Source organism: Diorhabda carinulata, chromosome X (assembly GCF_026250575.1).
Source record: "Diorhabda carinulata isolate Delta chromosome X, icDioCari1.1, whole genome shotgun sequence".
NCBI lineage: Eukaryota > Metazoa > Arthropoda > Insecta > Coleoptera > Chrysomelidae > Diorhabda > Diorhabda carinulata.
In genome coordinates this window covers 11,119,685-11,137,726 of record NC_079472.1, presented here as the reverse complement: position 1 = coordinate 11,137,726, position 18,042 = coordinate 11,119,685, and the positions used below count along the sequence as shown (strand labels likewise).

The 18,042-nt window shown below is 32.1% G+C and overlaps 2 protein-coding genes across 2 annotated transcripts in view; both read right to left on the bottom strand.

The window, feature by feature from the left end:
- LOC130901381 (glycerol kinase-like) overlaps positions 1–798 on the bottom strand; it is an 83,408-nt gene extending 82,610 nt beyond the window's left edge. The window contains exon 1 of the mRNA XM_057812758.1: positions 480–798. Within this exon, the coding sequence (XP_057668741.1) occupies positions 480–482 (3 nt within the window). The 5' untranslated portion in view covers positions 483–798. The remainder of the gene's footprint in view (positions 1–479) is intronic.
- On the bottom strand, positions 660–16,888 carry LOC130901380 (uncharacterized). The gene is made up of 7 exons (XM_057812753.1): positions 16,109–16,888; positions 14,424–14,524; positions 13,500–13,624; positions 13,302–13,444; positions 5,932–6,351; positions 5,226–5,816; positions 660–1,127 (listed from the first exon to the last, which is right to left on the bottom strand). Exons 1-7 carry the CDS (start codon positions 16,153–16,155, stop codon positions 743–745), a joined length of 1,812 nt encoding a protein of 603 aa, XP_057668736.1. The 5' UTR covers positions 16,156–16,888; the 3' UTR covers positions 660–742.
- Positions 16,889–18,042: the final 1,154 nt, after the last annotated feature.

Here is an 18,042-nt window from a genome sequence, read left to right as displayed (position 1 = left end):
TATATCAAATATACAATTTTTAGAACTGAAATTTTACGAACCCATAAAACCGGCAAACACGTAAAAATCCGAATTAAATTATAATTTTTGCTTTCATTTGTATCATAAAAATTCATCGTCTAAACTTTTCTCAATTACGTATATTTCAATGGGTAAAAATAATCGCCATTTTATAATGTTGTGATATATACCAATTTTTTTTCGGAAAAATTTGATCTATAAACATAAAATTTCGTAATGTAACTTTTTATACTTTTTTCAAATTGAATAAACATAAAAAGACGCTTTTTAATGAGTGATAAACAAATATTTATATCGTTTATAAGTTAATTCATATTCTATGGATATTGTTGTAAATTTGTAAAAATTTAAATATTAAAAAAATGTCAAATTGCTGTGAGACTTATTAAAATTTAAACCAAAAAGCGTTGTATTTTTCCCCAACAAATAAACTTACTAGTATATGGTACTGTACTTACCATTAAAAAATTAGCTCTATTTTTTGTGCCCCATGAAATGTGCACTACTTCTAACAGAGTTTCAATAAAATATTCATATAAAACACTTCATACGTACATCAAAATAAGTTAGGTTATGTTATCACGTATTAATGTTTGAAATAACACAAATTTTAATACAATAAAAAACAACCACAATGTATAATAGTCTAAAACACTTTTATTTCAACAAATTACACTCTATATTTTCGAAAAATAAACCGAACACTATAAAATAATTCAATTTAAAGTTCTCCGCTATACCAAGCAGGCATCCATCTTTGTTCCTTATATAAATTCCGTCCGACGCTTCTTCTACTCGGTACGCCATCGTTAACTATAAAAAACGCAGGGTCGGTCTCAGTTGAATTCCAATTATTTTCGGAGTTTTTCCAATGATTCACCGATTGTTTTCCACCGGATATTTTTTCTTTAGCAATCGGTGACGGAGTAGAGGATCTTCTATAAACTCGTTTCATTTTATCCGGTGAAAGTTTTATAGTTTCGGTGTTAATTTTTGAATTGCGTCTCGACGTATGGGTTGTATTTTTTTTAGTAGGGGGTTTGAGTGATTTTGGTGTCGAGGGGATATTGGAAGTAGTCGAGGTAGGTGGTTTCGTTGATTTTTGACTGGAATTAGATGAAAAAATTAACGTGAAAGTTGAATTTCTGGAATTTCATGTAAAAATTTATGTTATTTTTGTATAATCGAAGTAATTTTGATCAAGGTTGCTAATTTCATCCCTGTATAATGTAACAAGAATATAAAAAAATTCCCTTGGTTAGTCCTTTGCGAGTGTAGAAAAATTACATAATTTCAAGTTTATAACTTTACCGAAATCTTAGAAAAAAAATGAAAATTTTAGTCACCACTTATAAAGAGTGATATATCGGAAAGGGGTGAGCTGTAGAAATTTTGTTATGGAAAGCACCCATCTTAATTTTACACGAGCTATCATCTCCTGAATTTTGTCGCAAGAATTTAGAAACACCTTGTATTTTGAATATACAGTTAAACATCGTAAATCCGCGGAATATCTAAAATCTAAAATTGATTCGTAATTTTTAGCTTCTGTATTTGACACTAGATGGCGACATCATACATAAAGATAGAATGATTAATAAGTATATAGTACAAGTATTTAATCTTTATATTATTATTTTATAAATGTGTTTTTGTGCAGTATTCGACTCGATTTTATCATATTTTATGGATACGTCTCCCTTCGTTTACATTATTATGTAATGTGATGTGATTTCTCGTTAGCGCAATAGATGGCGCCACCAAAAATGAATTCAAATGTTCGTATGATCTAAAATACGGGAAAATCTAAAATCGGGAACCAATTCTTTCCCAGCGATTCCGAATGTACGATGTTGTACGGTATTGTATATTAGTGTTGATTTATTGGCAGTGAACGTGTTTAGTACAAATTTAGAAAGTATTGAATCCAAAAACATTAAAATTAATACGAATAAAATATAATAATTTTTGTAAAAAAGTGAAAAAATGCCTTTCCCATGAAAAAAAATACGAAATTGGATTATATGAAATTTTTGATAATTTCATCCTGATGCAAAAAATTCGGTAGTTAATTGATGACATGAAAATAATTAACTTATACAACCCTTTGTTTCTGAGTTATAAGCCTTTAAAGTTGCGAAGAACTTATATTTAAGTATATTTTCTAAATTATACATTCGAGCATTATCTTTGTTAAACTCGACAAATTTCTGGTTTAGGAGTTATGTAGATTTTTAGATCGTTGTTTATGTCAAAGAAACCGTTCGCCATAAAGAAACATTCTGAAGAAAATGATCATAAATTGTGATTATTTGTAGAAAACAATTACAGGAGGTATTAAAAACAATCAAATATTTCTAATTGAATCGTCTTACTTATATAAGGAAAAATTGAAATATAGAAAAATTTAATTAGTTATTCTACAACTTATCTAATAAAAACAAAATAAAAACTATAATAAACATTCGAAGTGGCCACCTTGCATTTCTACAAACTTCCGGATTTGTTTGAGCTTGGAGGAGTACCATCTTATGTGATATTCCTCAAAACATTCACAGACACATGTAGTTCATGCATGATGGAGCCTCTCACAACTTCATAAATGTATCATTAATCTTCAATCGCAAATCGTTAATCATTAATCTTCAATCGTCAATCATCAATCTTCAATCATCAATCGACAATCATCGTCAATCGTTAATCATCAATCATTAATCTTCAATCGTCAATCGTCAATCATCAATCGACAATCATCGTCAATCGTTAATCATTAATCATTAATCTTCAATCGTCAATATTCAATCATCAATTGACAATCATCGTCAGTCGTTAATCATTAATCTTCAATCGTCAATATTCAATCATCAATTGACAATAATCGTCAATCGTTAATCATTAATCTTCAATCTTCAATCATCAATTGACAATCATCGTCAATCGTTAATCATCAATCGTCAATCGTCAATAGTCAATCTTCAATCATCAATCGACAATCATCGTCAATCGTCAATAGTCAATCTTCAATCATCAATCGACAATCATCGTCAATCGTTAATCATCAATCGTCAATCGTTAATAGTCAATCTTCAATCGACAATCATCGTCAATCGTTAATCATTAATCATTAATCTTCAATCGTCAATATTCAATCATCAATTGACAATCATCGTCAATCGTTAATCATTAATCTTCAATCGTTAATAGTCAATCTTCAATCATCAATCGACAATCATCGTCAATCGTTAATCATCAATCGTCAATCGTTAATAGTCAATCTTCAATCATCAATCGACAATCATCGTCAATCGTTAATCATCAATCATTAATCTTCAATCGTCAATCTTCAATCATCAATCGACAATCATCGTCAATCGTTAATCATCAATCGTCAATCGTTAATAGTCAATCTTCAATCATCAATCGACAATCATCGTCAATCGTTAATCATCAATCATTAATCTTCAATCGTCAATCGTCAATCATCAATCGACAATCATCGTCAATCGTTAATCATTAATCTTCAATCGTCAATCATCAATCTTCAATCATCAATCGACAATCATCGTCAATCGTTAATCATCAATCATTAATCTTCAATCGTCAATCGTTAATCATCAATCATTAATCTTCAATCGTCAATCGTCAATCATCAATCGACAATCATCGTCAATCGTTAATCATTAATCATTAATCTTCAATCGTCAATCTTCAATCATCAATTGACAATCATCGTCAATCGTTAATCATTAATCTTCAATCATCAATTGACAATCATCGTCAATCGTTAATCATCAATCGTCAATCGTCAATCTTCAATCATCAATCGACAATCATCGTCAATCGTTAATCATCAATCATTAATCTTCAATCGTCAATATTCAATCATCAATCGACAATCATCGTCAATCGTTAATCATTAATCGTTAATCATCAATCATTAATCTTCAATCGTCAATCTTCAATCATCGTCAATCGTCACTCATTAATCTTCAATCGTCAATCTTCAATCATCGTCAATCGTCACTCATTAATCTTCAATCGTCAATCTTCAATCATCAATTGACAATCATCGTCAATCGTTAATCATTAATCTTCAATCGTCAATCGTGAATCTTCAATCATCGATCGACAATCATCGTGAATCGTTAATCATCAATCATTAATCTTCAATCATCAATTGACAATCATCGTCAATCGTCAATCGTCAATCTTCAATCATCAATTGACAATCATCGTCAATCGTTAATCATTAATCTTCAATCATCAATTGACAATCATCGTCAATCGTTAATCATTAATCGTCAATCGTCAATCGTCAATCTTCAATCATCAATTGACAATCATCGTCAATCGTTAATCATTAATCTTCAATCATCAATTGACAATCATCGTCAATCGTTAATCATCAATCGTCAATCGTCAATCGTCAATCTTCAATCATCAATTGACAATCATCGTCAATCGTTAATCATTAATCTTCAATCGTCAATCTTCAATCATCAATTGACAATCATCGTCAATCGTTAATCATCAATCGTCAATCGTGAATCTTCAATCATCGATCGACAATCATCGTGAATCGTTAATCATCAATCATTAATCTTCGATCGTTAATCATTCATTAATAATCATAAATAATCAATCGCCAATCCTCAATTGTCAATCATTAATCTTTTGTAATAGGTGGATTGGTCGGGGTTTGCATTACCACCACGTTTGCCTGAATTAAATACAATGAATTCATTTTTTTTTCTTCAGAACGTCTCTTTACGGCGAACGGTTTCGTTGGCATGTACAACGATCTAAAAATCTACTTCTAAACCATAAATTTTATCGACTTAAACAAATGGTACGTTTTTGTTGAAAAATCGATTGAATATTTCATGTAAAAGTTTTTATTCTATCAAATAGACTACATGGACATCTATCAAAAATTCGCAAAATTCGAATGTATGATTTAGAAAATATACTTAAGTTCTGATTTCGCAACTTTAAACGCCTATAACTCAGAAACGAGTAGTTGTATTAGAATTTGTTATATCGCAACATTATTTTAACGCCCTCTATTCACCCTTCATAGTGCTTTTATGAAATTTTTAATAATTCTTTATTAATCGTATTAAAAAATACTATAATTTTTTTAAAATTTCAATTAAAAAATAGTGATACGGCATCTGATATATTCGTATAAATTCTAACCTCACCTAGTCACTTCATTTCCTGTGCTATCAGCATTTATAGTAATATCAGGTATTTCCAAAATCCTACGTTTTTGTTCGGGTGGAATTTTTTCCCGAATTGAATAATCCCTTATGGCTTTTCTATACTCCGGTTGACATTCGAACCGTTTTACCAAATTATCACCAACTGCTTCTTCAAATAAATTCCCCGACCGTCTCCTTACAAAATCCCTCTTCCCTTTTATATTATGACCGAAAAAATCTCTTTCTGTTGAATCGGATTTCGTTCTATCTGCAAAACCGGAATTATTTCGTCCTTTTTCATATTCAAATATCGATGATTTTGATGATATTTTGATTCTATCATCAGCGGATTTTACTAAATTCGATTGGGATGATGTACGACTTAACGACGAAACGTTTCGTCTACGTTTCGCACCTTCGTCCAAATCGTGGTAACTATAACTAGATCTTAAAAAGGGTATCGAAGGACTAGTTCGACCGAAATTCGTTGATGTGGGGGTTGTATCATCAAACAAACCGGCATTTTTTAAATTATTAGTTGGTAAAATTGGCGCCAGTCTTCTTATATCATTATATTGAATGTACTGATCCCTAAAATGGATAATTGCGTGAAGCAAGTAGTAGAAATATATCAATATATACAATAAAAAGTCTAAAATTACTTTCAAATCCTATTGACCGCGCCAAATATTGAAAAAAAACTCACCTATATTCAGGTATTGAGAAACTATTTCCATCCAAATGTAAATTAGTAGATTTTTTAATCAAATTCGGTTTACTGTTGACCTCGTATCGTTGAAACTTTTCCTGTTTTTCTGTTACGGCGTCCAAATCCCCCTCCAAACGTAAATTAGTAAACTTCCTTATTAAAGTAGGTCTTTCCACGTTATCGAACTTTCTGAATTTATCGGTTGTTTCTGTCTTAGTTTCCATTGTCCCCGTACCTAATTTCAAAGTAGTCGGCGTTCTACATAACTCTGCCCTTTTAGCAAGTAAAAATTCGATAAAATTTTCGGCATGTTCTGTTACGTGGTGGTGATCTCCTTCGATTTTTAAGTTATTTGGACGTTTTAATAAACGACGACGTCCCGATTTGTCAACCGTTGCATTACCGAACGGATGGAATCTATAAAATAGTTAGCACGACAAAAGTTGATTCTGAAATAAATCATTTTCGAGATTTTATTCCAATGGGAGAGGTTACATCCCAAGGAAACCATTAACTAAGGCGTGTACCTTCATATAATAACGGATTTGAATTAAAACAGAGACGGATCTGCATGTTGATACGTAGCGAAACTGTAAGTAACGGCCATAGACAAACAAAACTCAGAAGACTAAGACCGATTACAGAAATTGCAGGAATTTTATAAGCAACACTGCTTTAGAAGAGTTTGAACCGGCAACAATGCATTTTTAAAGATTACCATCTTCAGGAAGTCACAGAAAAACAAAATTCAGAAGATAATCGCCGAGACCGATTACGGAAATAACCAGAAACTTTGAAAGACAATCAATATCGAGCTCTCGTTACGAGAATTTCATAATTGCAGGAATTTGACAAGCGACACTGTTTTAGAGGAGTTTGAACCGGCAACAATGCATTTTTAAAGATTACCATCTTCAGGAAGTCACAGAAAAACAAAATTCAGAAGATAATCGCCGAGACCAATTGCGGAAATAACCAGAAACTTTGAAAGACAATCAATATCGAGCTCTCGTTACGAGAATTTCATAATTGCAGGAATTTGACAAGCGACACTGTTTTAGAAGAGTTTGAACCGGCAACAATGCATTTTTAAAGATTACCATCTTCAGGAAGTCACAGAAAAACAAAATTCAGAAGATAATCGCTGAGACCGATTACGGAAATAACCAGAAACTTTGAAAGACAATCAATATCGAGCTCTCGTTACGAGAATTTCATAATTGCAGGAATTTGACAAGCGACACTGTTTTAGAGGAGTTTGAACCGGCAACAATGCATTTTTAAAGATTACCATCTTCAGGAAGTCACAGAAAAACAAAATTCAGAAGATAATCGCTGAGACCGATTACGGAAATAACCAGAAACTTTGAAAGACAATCAATATCGAGCTCTCGTTACGAGAATTTCATAATTGCAGGAATTTGACAAGCGACACTGTTTTAGAAGAGTTTGAACCGGCAACAATGCATTTTTAAAGATTACCATCTTCAGGAAGTCACAGAAAAACAAAATTCAGAAGATAATCGCTGAGACCGATTACGGAAATAACCAGAAACTTTGAAAGACAATCAATATCGAGCTCTCGTTACGAGAATTTCATAATTGCAGGAATTTGACAAGCGACACTGTTTTAGAGGAGTTTGAACCGGCAACAATGCATTTTTAAAGATTACCATCTTCAGGAAGTCACAGAAAAACAAAATTCAGAAGATAATCGCCGAGACCAATTGCGGAAATAACCAGAAACTTTGAAAGACAATCAATATCGAGCTCTTCATACGAGAATTTCATAATTGCAGGAATTTGACAAGCGACACTGTTTTAGAAGAGTTTGAACCGGCAACAATGCATTTTTAAAGATTACCATCTTCAGGAAGTCACAGAAAAACAAAATTCAGAAGATAATCGCTGAGACCGATTACGGAAATAACCAGAAACTTTGAAAGACAATCAATATCGAGCTCTCGTTACGAGAATTTCATAATTGCAGGAATTTGACAAGCGACACTGTTTTAGAGGAGTTTGAACCGGCAACAATGCATTTTTAAAGATTACCATCTTCAGGAAGTCACAGAAAAACAAAATTCAGAAGATAATCGCCGAGACCGATTACGGAAATAACCAGAAACTTTGAAAGACAATCAACATCGAGCTCTTGATACGAGAATTTCGAAATTGCAGGAATTTGACAAGCGACACTGTTTTAGAAGAGTTTGAACCGGCAACAATGCATTTTTAAATACTACCAACTTTAAGTAGTAAGTTCTGATTTCAGTCGAATCATTGCTATCGCATTGTTAGTAGTGGTATATACAGTTTGTCACCGAAATGTAAACTTGTCAAGAAAACATGTAGATAGTTGAATTTTTTTGAGAAAATAATGTAACATCCACCTAATTCGCCGGATTTTGTCATGTCAAAAATATATCATTTCTCTCGTATGATTATTATTAATGCGTTCTATAATTACCTAAAGATTTTTTGAATCGATGAATTTTTTAATAATTTCTAAATCGATTCGAGCTAATCCAACTCTGAACTCGATTCAATCAGTAGATTGGTTGATTTTCGTGTGAACTTGTTGTAGAATACACCTTTCATCAACTTAAAAGCTAAATATACTCTCCCCATATTAATGAAATCCAAAGATCAATTCGAACGTAATTCAATACAAAATTCAACATATTCACACATTGCAGATTCTTAACGTTGATTTTGAAACGTTTCAAGTGAATTACTAAAAGATTAATTGGAGGTACTAACATCGTTACTTTCTCACATCAAGAGAAAAAAGTGGAGCGTCAAAATTGATTTATTAAAAGAAACTACAAAAGGCATATCGGCATCGGAAAGGCAAGTCCGGGGAAACATGTCAAACTGTCTGCGAAGAGATTCAAATTCTTCTTCAACTGAAAATCGAAGGGCGCGAAGGTGTCAGGTCACATAACCGTACGGACCACTCAACGAATCCTCGTTGTTCGGTGGCCATTTGACCACGTAAATCTTCGAGTTTTTCTACATAATTTTGACCGTCAAAGAAGTCCGGACCCACAAAACCTCCTGCATGGATACTTGCCCACAGACATGCACCAGGCAGGTTTGAATCTTCTTCAATGAAGTCGCGAGGATTCTAGTACACGCAATAGGCTTGTTCCCACTAATAATAAATCGGATGGCTTTGAGTTTCCATTGATTAACCATGATAATTATTAAATAAAAAAAAAAACAACTTTCCTACAAAAATAATAAGAGATTAATAATTGTTTTGGAAAATAAAATCGACAAAATGAGGCGTCCAATCACGTGACATTGAACACCAATCAGAAAAGCCTGACGTCACACCTCGCGAAACACTCTGTTGTAGCTGTCATTTTCGTATAAAGTGACCAGGTTATTTCGATTTTTCAGCAATTATTGTTGAATTAATGGAGTTCGTTTTTAGTTTAATCTTGAAAGACAGGTATAAATTGCCATGGAATCAAGATTTAACAAAGCAAACTACAGTTATTTGTCCAAAATTGACGCAGTTATGTTTGACAAATTTTTTGCATTGAACACATACTTTTGTTCATCGAAAGTCCGCAGTGTTAGAACTTATTTGTAAGTATTATATGAAAAACAAACAAAGTCCTATTTAATTAACAGTTACCAGTCATGGAGTCGCATTTGTCCACTGTGGAATGAAAATACTTAACTGATTTTGAGGTTAGGAAATACAAAGTTTCAATAACCTTAACTTATTATGGTAGATTTTGCAAAATTCATTGTTTTACTATACATTTATAAATGGATACATCAAGTTTCGTTCGATACTTACATCAAAATGACCTTCACAGAAATAATTTGTGGAATTAGTTAATAATTAAAAGCAACTTGCCTCCCTGCCATTTTTAATCACTTTTTTCGTATTCCTTTATAGTTTGGAACGTATATGAATAATTTGTCTGGCGTTTTTATCGTTGTACTTCCACATTGGGACACTATACAGTATTTATAAAACGAGGAATTCATTATTTATTAAAAAATACAATTGACTGTCATAAACAATCACAGCTGTTTCGCGAGGTGTGACGTCATTCAAGACGCCATGACAGTCTTGGCCTTTTTCGCGGTAAATTTCAAATTTATTTCTAAAAACTCAAAATACTAACGAAAAAAACCTATTTTTCTTAAAATAATATATTTTTGGGGTGGAATAGATGCTAAGCTATAGTTTTAAACTAATTTGTCAACTAGCCTAATTAAAAATGGAATGCTGGAACTGCTAATTATCCCGAGTGGATCCGAGTCTGTCAGTGCGGCGAAGCACCATCCTGCATGAAAAGACGGACGTTCGCGAATGCTGGATCGTTGTCTGCCCGCACACGTGCACCAGGCAGGTTTAATTCTTCTTCTAATTGGAAAGACTTGAGGATTCTGGTCTTTCCAATACACGCAGTTATGCCGATTGACCGTACCGTTCAGTTAGAAGATTGCTTAATCAGATCCATAAAAGGAATGCTGTAATTGCGGATCATTTTCACTGTATCTGAGGTACCGCTCCAATCTGCGATCGAAATAATCCTCGTGAAGTACATGGAGGAGACGCGGACGCTCATCTGGATACCTCATGCGTTTCAACAGTTCAATTTCAAGTTCGCGCGCGGCGCGTCGGCAACGGAGCCCGTTTTTAAAAATTTCTGGTAGGTTTTCCACACTGTTGAGTAATTTGGTAGCGGCGAGATTGGGAATTGTTCCTTGAAGTGTGAACTTGGAACTGTACGAAATACGAACAAGTTTCGTTTTAATATTTTTCGACAGCGTTGTCAGACTTATGAGAATTGCCGGAATTATGCCGATTTTTCGAAAGCGTTGCCTGACTTATACCAACCTATGTATGCCTTTGTTTTGTTTTATTAACGTCGAATGTAACGCAATTTATTTTGTATTTAAAAATCCGACAACACGTACAGCAACATTTAAAAATTAGGCGGATGCGGTTTGGCGCGTTCAACAAAAATTATAATCAGTATTAGTGTGTCTGACACACAGATGGCGCTGCCATTGTCGAATCCATTGAGGTACCAACTTTTTAAAGACTCAGCGTAAAATTTCGATTGATCAGTAAAAAGTGATAAGCATTTCTTCGATCGAGTGGGCGAAAAGTTTCGGATTCCAGGCCAAAATAGCGTGCGAGACAATAACACCTAGTGCAACCTGATCCATTTTAGGCACACATTGTGCACGTGTAGACTGTGCACAATACGGAAGGCGAAACACTTTGACACGCGATGGAAAACGGACTGGCGTGAAACAAGTTTCGGAATGAGTGCGAAGGCGAAACTCGTTTCCCGAAACAGTGACAACCTGGTTAACGAAAAATATTTAATGAATTTGTAGAGAATACGCTTTTTGGAAAAAAAAAATAATAGTTCAGCCATAACAACACCGGTTTTCGATCTAATTGATAACGAACGATCACATGTTGAGTTTTAGGTCAATCTGTAGGGATTTAGAACAGTGCAATCATGACAAAAAGGCTTTAATGTTAGTTTTTTCATCCATTTTTGCTAATAACTTCGAAAATAATGAAGATATTGGAATGTTCCTTTGGAATAATTTGTAAACAAACGGAAATATGTACAAAATAAGATATGGAACATCGTAATCGGATTATTATTTTTTGAAAAAAATTAGTAAAAACTGTAAAATTGAGAATTGTTTTTGAAAAAAATCATAATTTCGCTAATCTTTGAGCTCTGGAACTGAAATTTCGAAGAAAAAAATAGTTTCTTATAAGTGCAAAATATGAATATAGTCGAATTATTAATTTACACAGTACCTCGATTTGTAGTTAATTATATTTTGTTTGACAGCTCTATAAATGCTACCATAAATCAGATTATGATTAAAAAAAGTTTAAAGATAAAGATATCAGAAGGTAGTGTGCTTAGAATTATGCATAAACTTTTAACCATGAGAAAGTGTGTGCCGCGTTTACACACAGTCTATCAAAAACGAGTTGATGATTCAGATTCTGTGTTTGGTCATGTTTACACGTCATAAATCAGATTTTTTACGTCGATTTGTGACAATGGATGAAACATGGATCAATCACTTCACTCCGGAATAAAATCGATCCTCATCTGAGTGGACTGCAGCCGGCGAACCACGTCCGAAGCGTCCGAAGGCACAACAAATCGTTATGGCTTCAGTATTTTGGGCACGACTACGATTCCCGTTGCGCCATTTAGTAAATCGAACCAAAATAAGTCGAAAATGAAGAATAAATTTCTTTAATATCACGCTTTGTTTTCGAGATATCGATACTTGAAGTTGGAAAAATTTATTTTTATTCAAACACAATTTTTTTTTTATTCTAACCTAACCTAACCTAACCTAACTTAACCTAGCCTAACCTAACCTAACTTAACCTAAATAAATAACTTTTGAAAGCATTCAGAACGTACTTTTTGATCAAAAGTGGATATTTTTACATTCAATTACTAATTAAATCTTCAAACTACTATTAAATATTTTTTTTATCTTATAAATAATGAAAAACATTGAATTAATCATGTATTTATCGTATGTTAAGTTATATTTATCACAGAGTGATTAATGTTATCAAAAATGGTTCATTTTGCTATAAAAATCTGTTTTTTTCAATATAATTTTGGAGAATCGGGGTAAATAATATAAAAATTAGATAAAAAACTTTTGTTTATTGAATTACAAGATTCATATTGAATTTGAAGTGATAAAATATTCATTTGAAACGAAGTATCGAACGCCATCTGTTCAATAAAGCGAATTTTGAACTAACGTTTGACTTTAACTATAAGTATCGATATCTCGAAAACGAAGCAAGATATTAAAAAATTTCATTCTTCATTTTCGACTTATTTTGGCCCAATTAAGCCAAATGTTAAATCGCGGCGCCAAGGAAATTGTATTCTCCCAGTATTTTGGGATGCTCATGGAATATTGTACATCGAATATCTCCAAAAGAGAAAGACAATCCATAGAGAATACAAAATAGTTGTTGGATCATTTGAAAGCAAAAACCAAAGAAAAACGGCCTAGTATGTCGAAGAAAAAATCACTGTTTCACAAAGACGATGCACCGATTCACAATTCGATGACAAAGATTGTTAAGTTGAACGAATTAGACTTCAAATTGCTTCCTCATCCACCGTATATTCCAGATCTGGCCCCCAGTGAAGACAAATCTTTTACAAGAATGCATCGAGAACTTATTGATGAATAAAATCGATTTTTGGCAAAAAAAATGTGTTTTTTTTAGTTAGTTACACTACTTATTGATTGATGTGTTATTTGTGGTTGAAATTTGATGTTTTAAGCAAAAATCTAGTTATCTAAAATACCTGTTAATAATTTCATTGTTAGAATCGTCATTTTCTATTGCATCAATTTTTTTTGACAAGCGCCTGTCATTGTCAATGGTTTTTTCGTCTATTAATTTCGTAGAATCTTCCGGTTTGAGCACTTCTACGTCAAGTAGACTCTTCTAAAATAAAAAAAAATCTATTTTTCAATCATATATTGAAGGTATACTACCATACCTCATTCCTTTTTATCGACGATCTTAAAATATCGAAGAAATTCTTAAATCTTCTCGTATATTCCGATTTGAGATGTTTAAAAGAACCTTCTTCCACTTTTAAATTATCCTTCAGCCAAGCAAAAGCTGAAAATATTAATTATTCAATCAAGCTATCTAAGAAAACTCAAAATGGCGTCTGTGTGGTAAACATTTGATATTCTCGTATGTACAAGTGTCAACTTTTGATTTATGTTAGACACCAACACTAATGATAATACTTTTTAGACGTTTCCAGGAGGAAATTCCATGCTTCTTTAAGTAATAAATGTTTAAAAATCCATTTCGCAATTAAATTGGAAATAATAAGGTCTAAAATTCAACATATAACTTTAAAAACCACACAATTTGTTTATCCTACGGCGGCCATTGTGTTCACTGATTTTGACAAGCCGTTAGATCCCTAGGTTTTGACACACAGTTTGCAAACCAGTTGATCTTGCAAAAGTTTTGCAATAAAAATAAAACTTTTACGACTCGTAATCATAAATCAGCAGTGAAACGAAATTTTTCAATGTATTCAGATTCAGATGAGAAAGACGTCATTGATTATTATCTCTACCACAGAAAGAATATTGGATCCATCCAAGTCAAAATGTTAACTCTAGACTGTTCGTAGCAGCAAAAGAACTGTCGAAAGTCAACACCTGCAACACAACTGCGACCGCGGATTCATTTTCACGTATTACGGATTGCAAACTAATTTCATTCGAATCGCCTCGTGTGCGGTTCCCAGCTGTTATACGTTGCCGAGGTTGCCAAACCGTTTCAAGATCAACTGGTTTGCAACCTTTGTTTCAAAACAGTTGCATCGTGGGCGGTCAGTTTTAGTGTTGATTTGTCAAACGTCATGTGTCATCTGTCAATAGTAGTAACGCGTACTTACTGTGCTTCTTTTTTCTGTATAGATATAAATCGTCTACTGTGATATTCACGGGAAATGTACGTTTTGAACTTTCGGAGGATTTAGTTTCTTCTGCCACATCACTGGAAATAAGAATTTCAGTTGCACTTGGATCAGAATAATGATAAACAGAAAGAAAAAGTTTCAAACATAAGACGCTCATTTATTTGACCATTTTTAAAGCAATTACAAATCATTGTATGGCTCGAAGCTCTTTCATGATTATATTCACGTGACTTCTCCTTAGTTTCTTTATATTTCACGTAAAAAGTAATATTTAGAACTCAACATTCTGTTTCTTAACAATAATGATATAAACTCGATTTCAATGTAATTTGAGCTGTCTAAATTAATTTCTAAGGTCATATAATGACCGTGTCTATCTTTATCTCAATCTCTTTGAGCATTTACATTGAAAAAATAGGTTGATACATTAATTTCGTTCCTTTGAAGATTTATTTAAGGTCATCTTTGATTAACACATCATACCAGTAGAAAAAAAAAGTATCTTTGTGTTAGGTACTATTAAATTCAAAATTTCTCGTGACCAAAACATTTTTTAATGTTTTTCTCTTTTTATAAGAGAATATAATGAATCCACTTAACAATATTGTACGTTATTATTACAAGTAAAAGCTATTCGAAAAGCCATTTCGCAATAAAACTGGAAATAATAAGGTCTAAAATCCAAAAAATAATTTCAAAAACCACACAAAAGCATTTGTTTATCCTACGGCGGCCATTTTTAAAAAGGGTTTTCAAGGGTTTAGTGCTGATTTGTCAAACATCATGTGTCATCTGTCAATAGTAGTAACCACGTACTTACTGTGATAGTCAATACGATGGTCTCTATTTCAGTTGTGCAATGGGGGATTTACGTAAATTACGAACATTTCATCCATAGTTTATCCGTTCCGAATACGGTAATTTTTTTCTCAAATCATCATTAAATTGACTCAATATCGTATGATTATCCAATTATGAAAGGAAATCAATTATTTTGAACACTGTTCGATCTTTAGTATGTTGTGGTGGATCTACGGTTCGTCCAATCTTACGAAATATTACAAAACGAGTCACTCACGAACTCTATATAAGTTTTCATAACTACCACGTGTATATTTTGACAACCCATTGCATGTGTTTTATTCTAAATTGTTGTTTTTCATATTAAAATTAGCATTTCTGTTCAAGAATTTGAAATTAAAGCTCCAAGTGTAAAATAGGTCACTAGGTCGTCGTAACAATGAGAGACGCCGAAATTGCAGTATCACCCAAAACTCCTATCGATGTTTTTATTTTGTGACTGCATGGTTGTAAATAATACAATGGCAATTAAAAACAATGATAGAATAAAAAAAAACGATCAAAAATTAAAGTTTTCCAGCAAAATTTATCAAAATATGTGATTAAATATAACACTAAAACATTATAAGGATCATAAAAAAAATATTACAATGAATGTGATATAAAATGAGAATAAATAAAAGCCTTTTCAAATATTGTAATAGTAACTCGGGAAAAATTTGAATATATGGCAACTATGTATAGTATAAAATGACTGATGATGCTTTGAGATGCACTAAATACGCAGTTATATCTTTTTATAGTATTAATTTAACTTAAATTGTGATAAAAACGATTTAATTTTATAATAATGAACTCACCCTCGCTTCCTCCTCCCTTTGAAATCTTCTTTTTCTTCGACAGCCATACACTGTCGTGTATTAAAAACACTTTTTACGTTGTTAGTTCGAAAGCACGTGTCGAATTGTTTTCAGTAACCGTCGCTGGAAATCTTTGTAACTGAAGACTGCGAAAACTGGAAATTTTCGATTCTACTGACACACATTTGCGCAAAACGAAAACCTTGAATAATCAACCCCTTAACAAATCGACCCATTTCTTTAATTGAATGAAGGTTATTGTTAAATTAGTGTTACCAAGATGGAGATTTTGATATAATAAAAGTTCGTGTGTATAATTCTAAAATTATACTACGACGAATCGTAATGAATTTCTTTTTTATACGGGGTGTATCTTCTATATAACTGGGCCTAACTGTAGAAGTAAATATAAACATACATAATGAAAAGAATGTAAAAATATGAAAAATAAATATTCCGATTCAAATAGAGAACATCTATTTTGGATAACTTGACTAGGGTAATTAATTTAAGCACTTTTCTAATGTCTTTCAACCTATTATTCATTTTTGTTAGTTTTTTATTAATAAATCGATTTAAATAAGTAGCTAAGTTGACGTTGTAGCAGAAAAAATCAATTCGCCACGTTTTAGAACAAATAAATGTTGTCATTATCATTTCCCCTACACAAGATAATCACAAAACACGAAAAATAAACATATAACACTTTTTTTAAAACGAATTTTTTTCAAAAACTAAATGTAAACAAAATATAACATCGCGGACATAACCTAGAAATACAAAATCAACATTTTCGTTGAAAGATTATCATACATACACATGTACATATGTGTATAAAGTGTTGCTGACATTTAGGGACGTTACCTTTAAAATTACATTACAAATTAATAACATTTTTTAATTACCTATTAATTAAAGCTAATTTTATTAGTTTGATAATATCGTATTTAAATTTTGATTAAACATAAGTGTGTGTTTTGTAGTAGGCGTTACCTTTCCAATTTATAACTGAACATAAATATAAATATGGAATCATGTGCTATCGACATTTAAGGGTAGCGCGTTCTCGATTTGGCATTTTTTTGATAAAATATTGCATTTTACGATTTTGAATTTGTAAAATAATGTCATATATCGACAATAAATAGGTTTTGCTTTGATTTAACATAAATATAGTAACTTTATAATGTATGGTTGGTAGTTTATTGGCGTTACCCTTCCAAATTTTTAATGAACTTGAAATATATGAATACTGTATAATGATTGGTTGACATTTAGGGGTAACGCGCTACTAATTTTAAATACGATATCTGTATTATGTCGGTCACATTTAAGGGTAACCCTATGTCATATATAGTAACTGTATAAAATATAAATGAATATAATAACTGTGTAACGTGTTATCAACATTTAGGGGTGAAGCATTTTCAATTTTAAATTGGGCTTGGAAATATATATATGAATATGGTAACTGTATGTATCATGTGTCGTTGAAATTCAAGGGTAACGCAATTCCATATATTAATTTCTGGACAGCTTCGAAATTATAAATATGGTAACTGTATCATGTGTTATCAGTTAGAGGCTTTTTAATTTTGAGCTTTTGAAATATATGAATATGGTAACCGTATCATGTGTTTAAATTTAAGGGTAACGCAATTTTATACATTAATTTTTTGGATAAAATTTTGAGAATATGAATACAGTAACTGTATCAAGTTGTGCCGTTGAAATTTGGTAACGTATTTCCTTCATACGCATTCAATTTTTTGGGCGGAATATAAAAGAAATTCACACATATAGTAACTGTATCATGTGTTATCAACATTTAGTAGTAACGCAATTTCAATTTGAGCTTTGAAATATATGAATATGGTAATCGTATCATATGTCGTTGAAATTTAATGCATTTTCATTTCTCAATTTATAATAAT

Excerpts from the sequence above, each read along its gene's own strand:
- LOC130901380 (XM_057812753.1), bottom strand. The coding sequence starts at position 16,155 with ATGGCTGTCGAAGAAAAAGAAGATTTCAAAGGGAGGAGGAAGCGAGG. Across the intron at positions 14,525-16,108 it reads AAAGGGAGGAGGAAGCGAGG|TGATGTGGCAGAAGAAACTA; the intron begins GTGAGTTCATTA and ends TCTTATTTCCAG. Across the intron at positions 6,352-13,301 it reads AACAATGAAATTATTAACAG|ATTCCATCCGTTCGGTAATG; the intron begins GTATTTTAGATA and ends ACTATTTTATAG.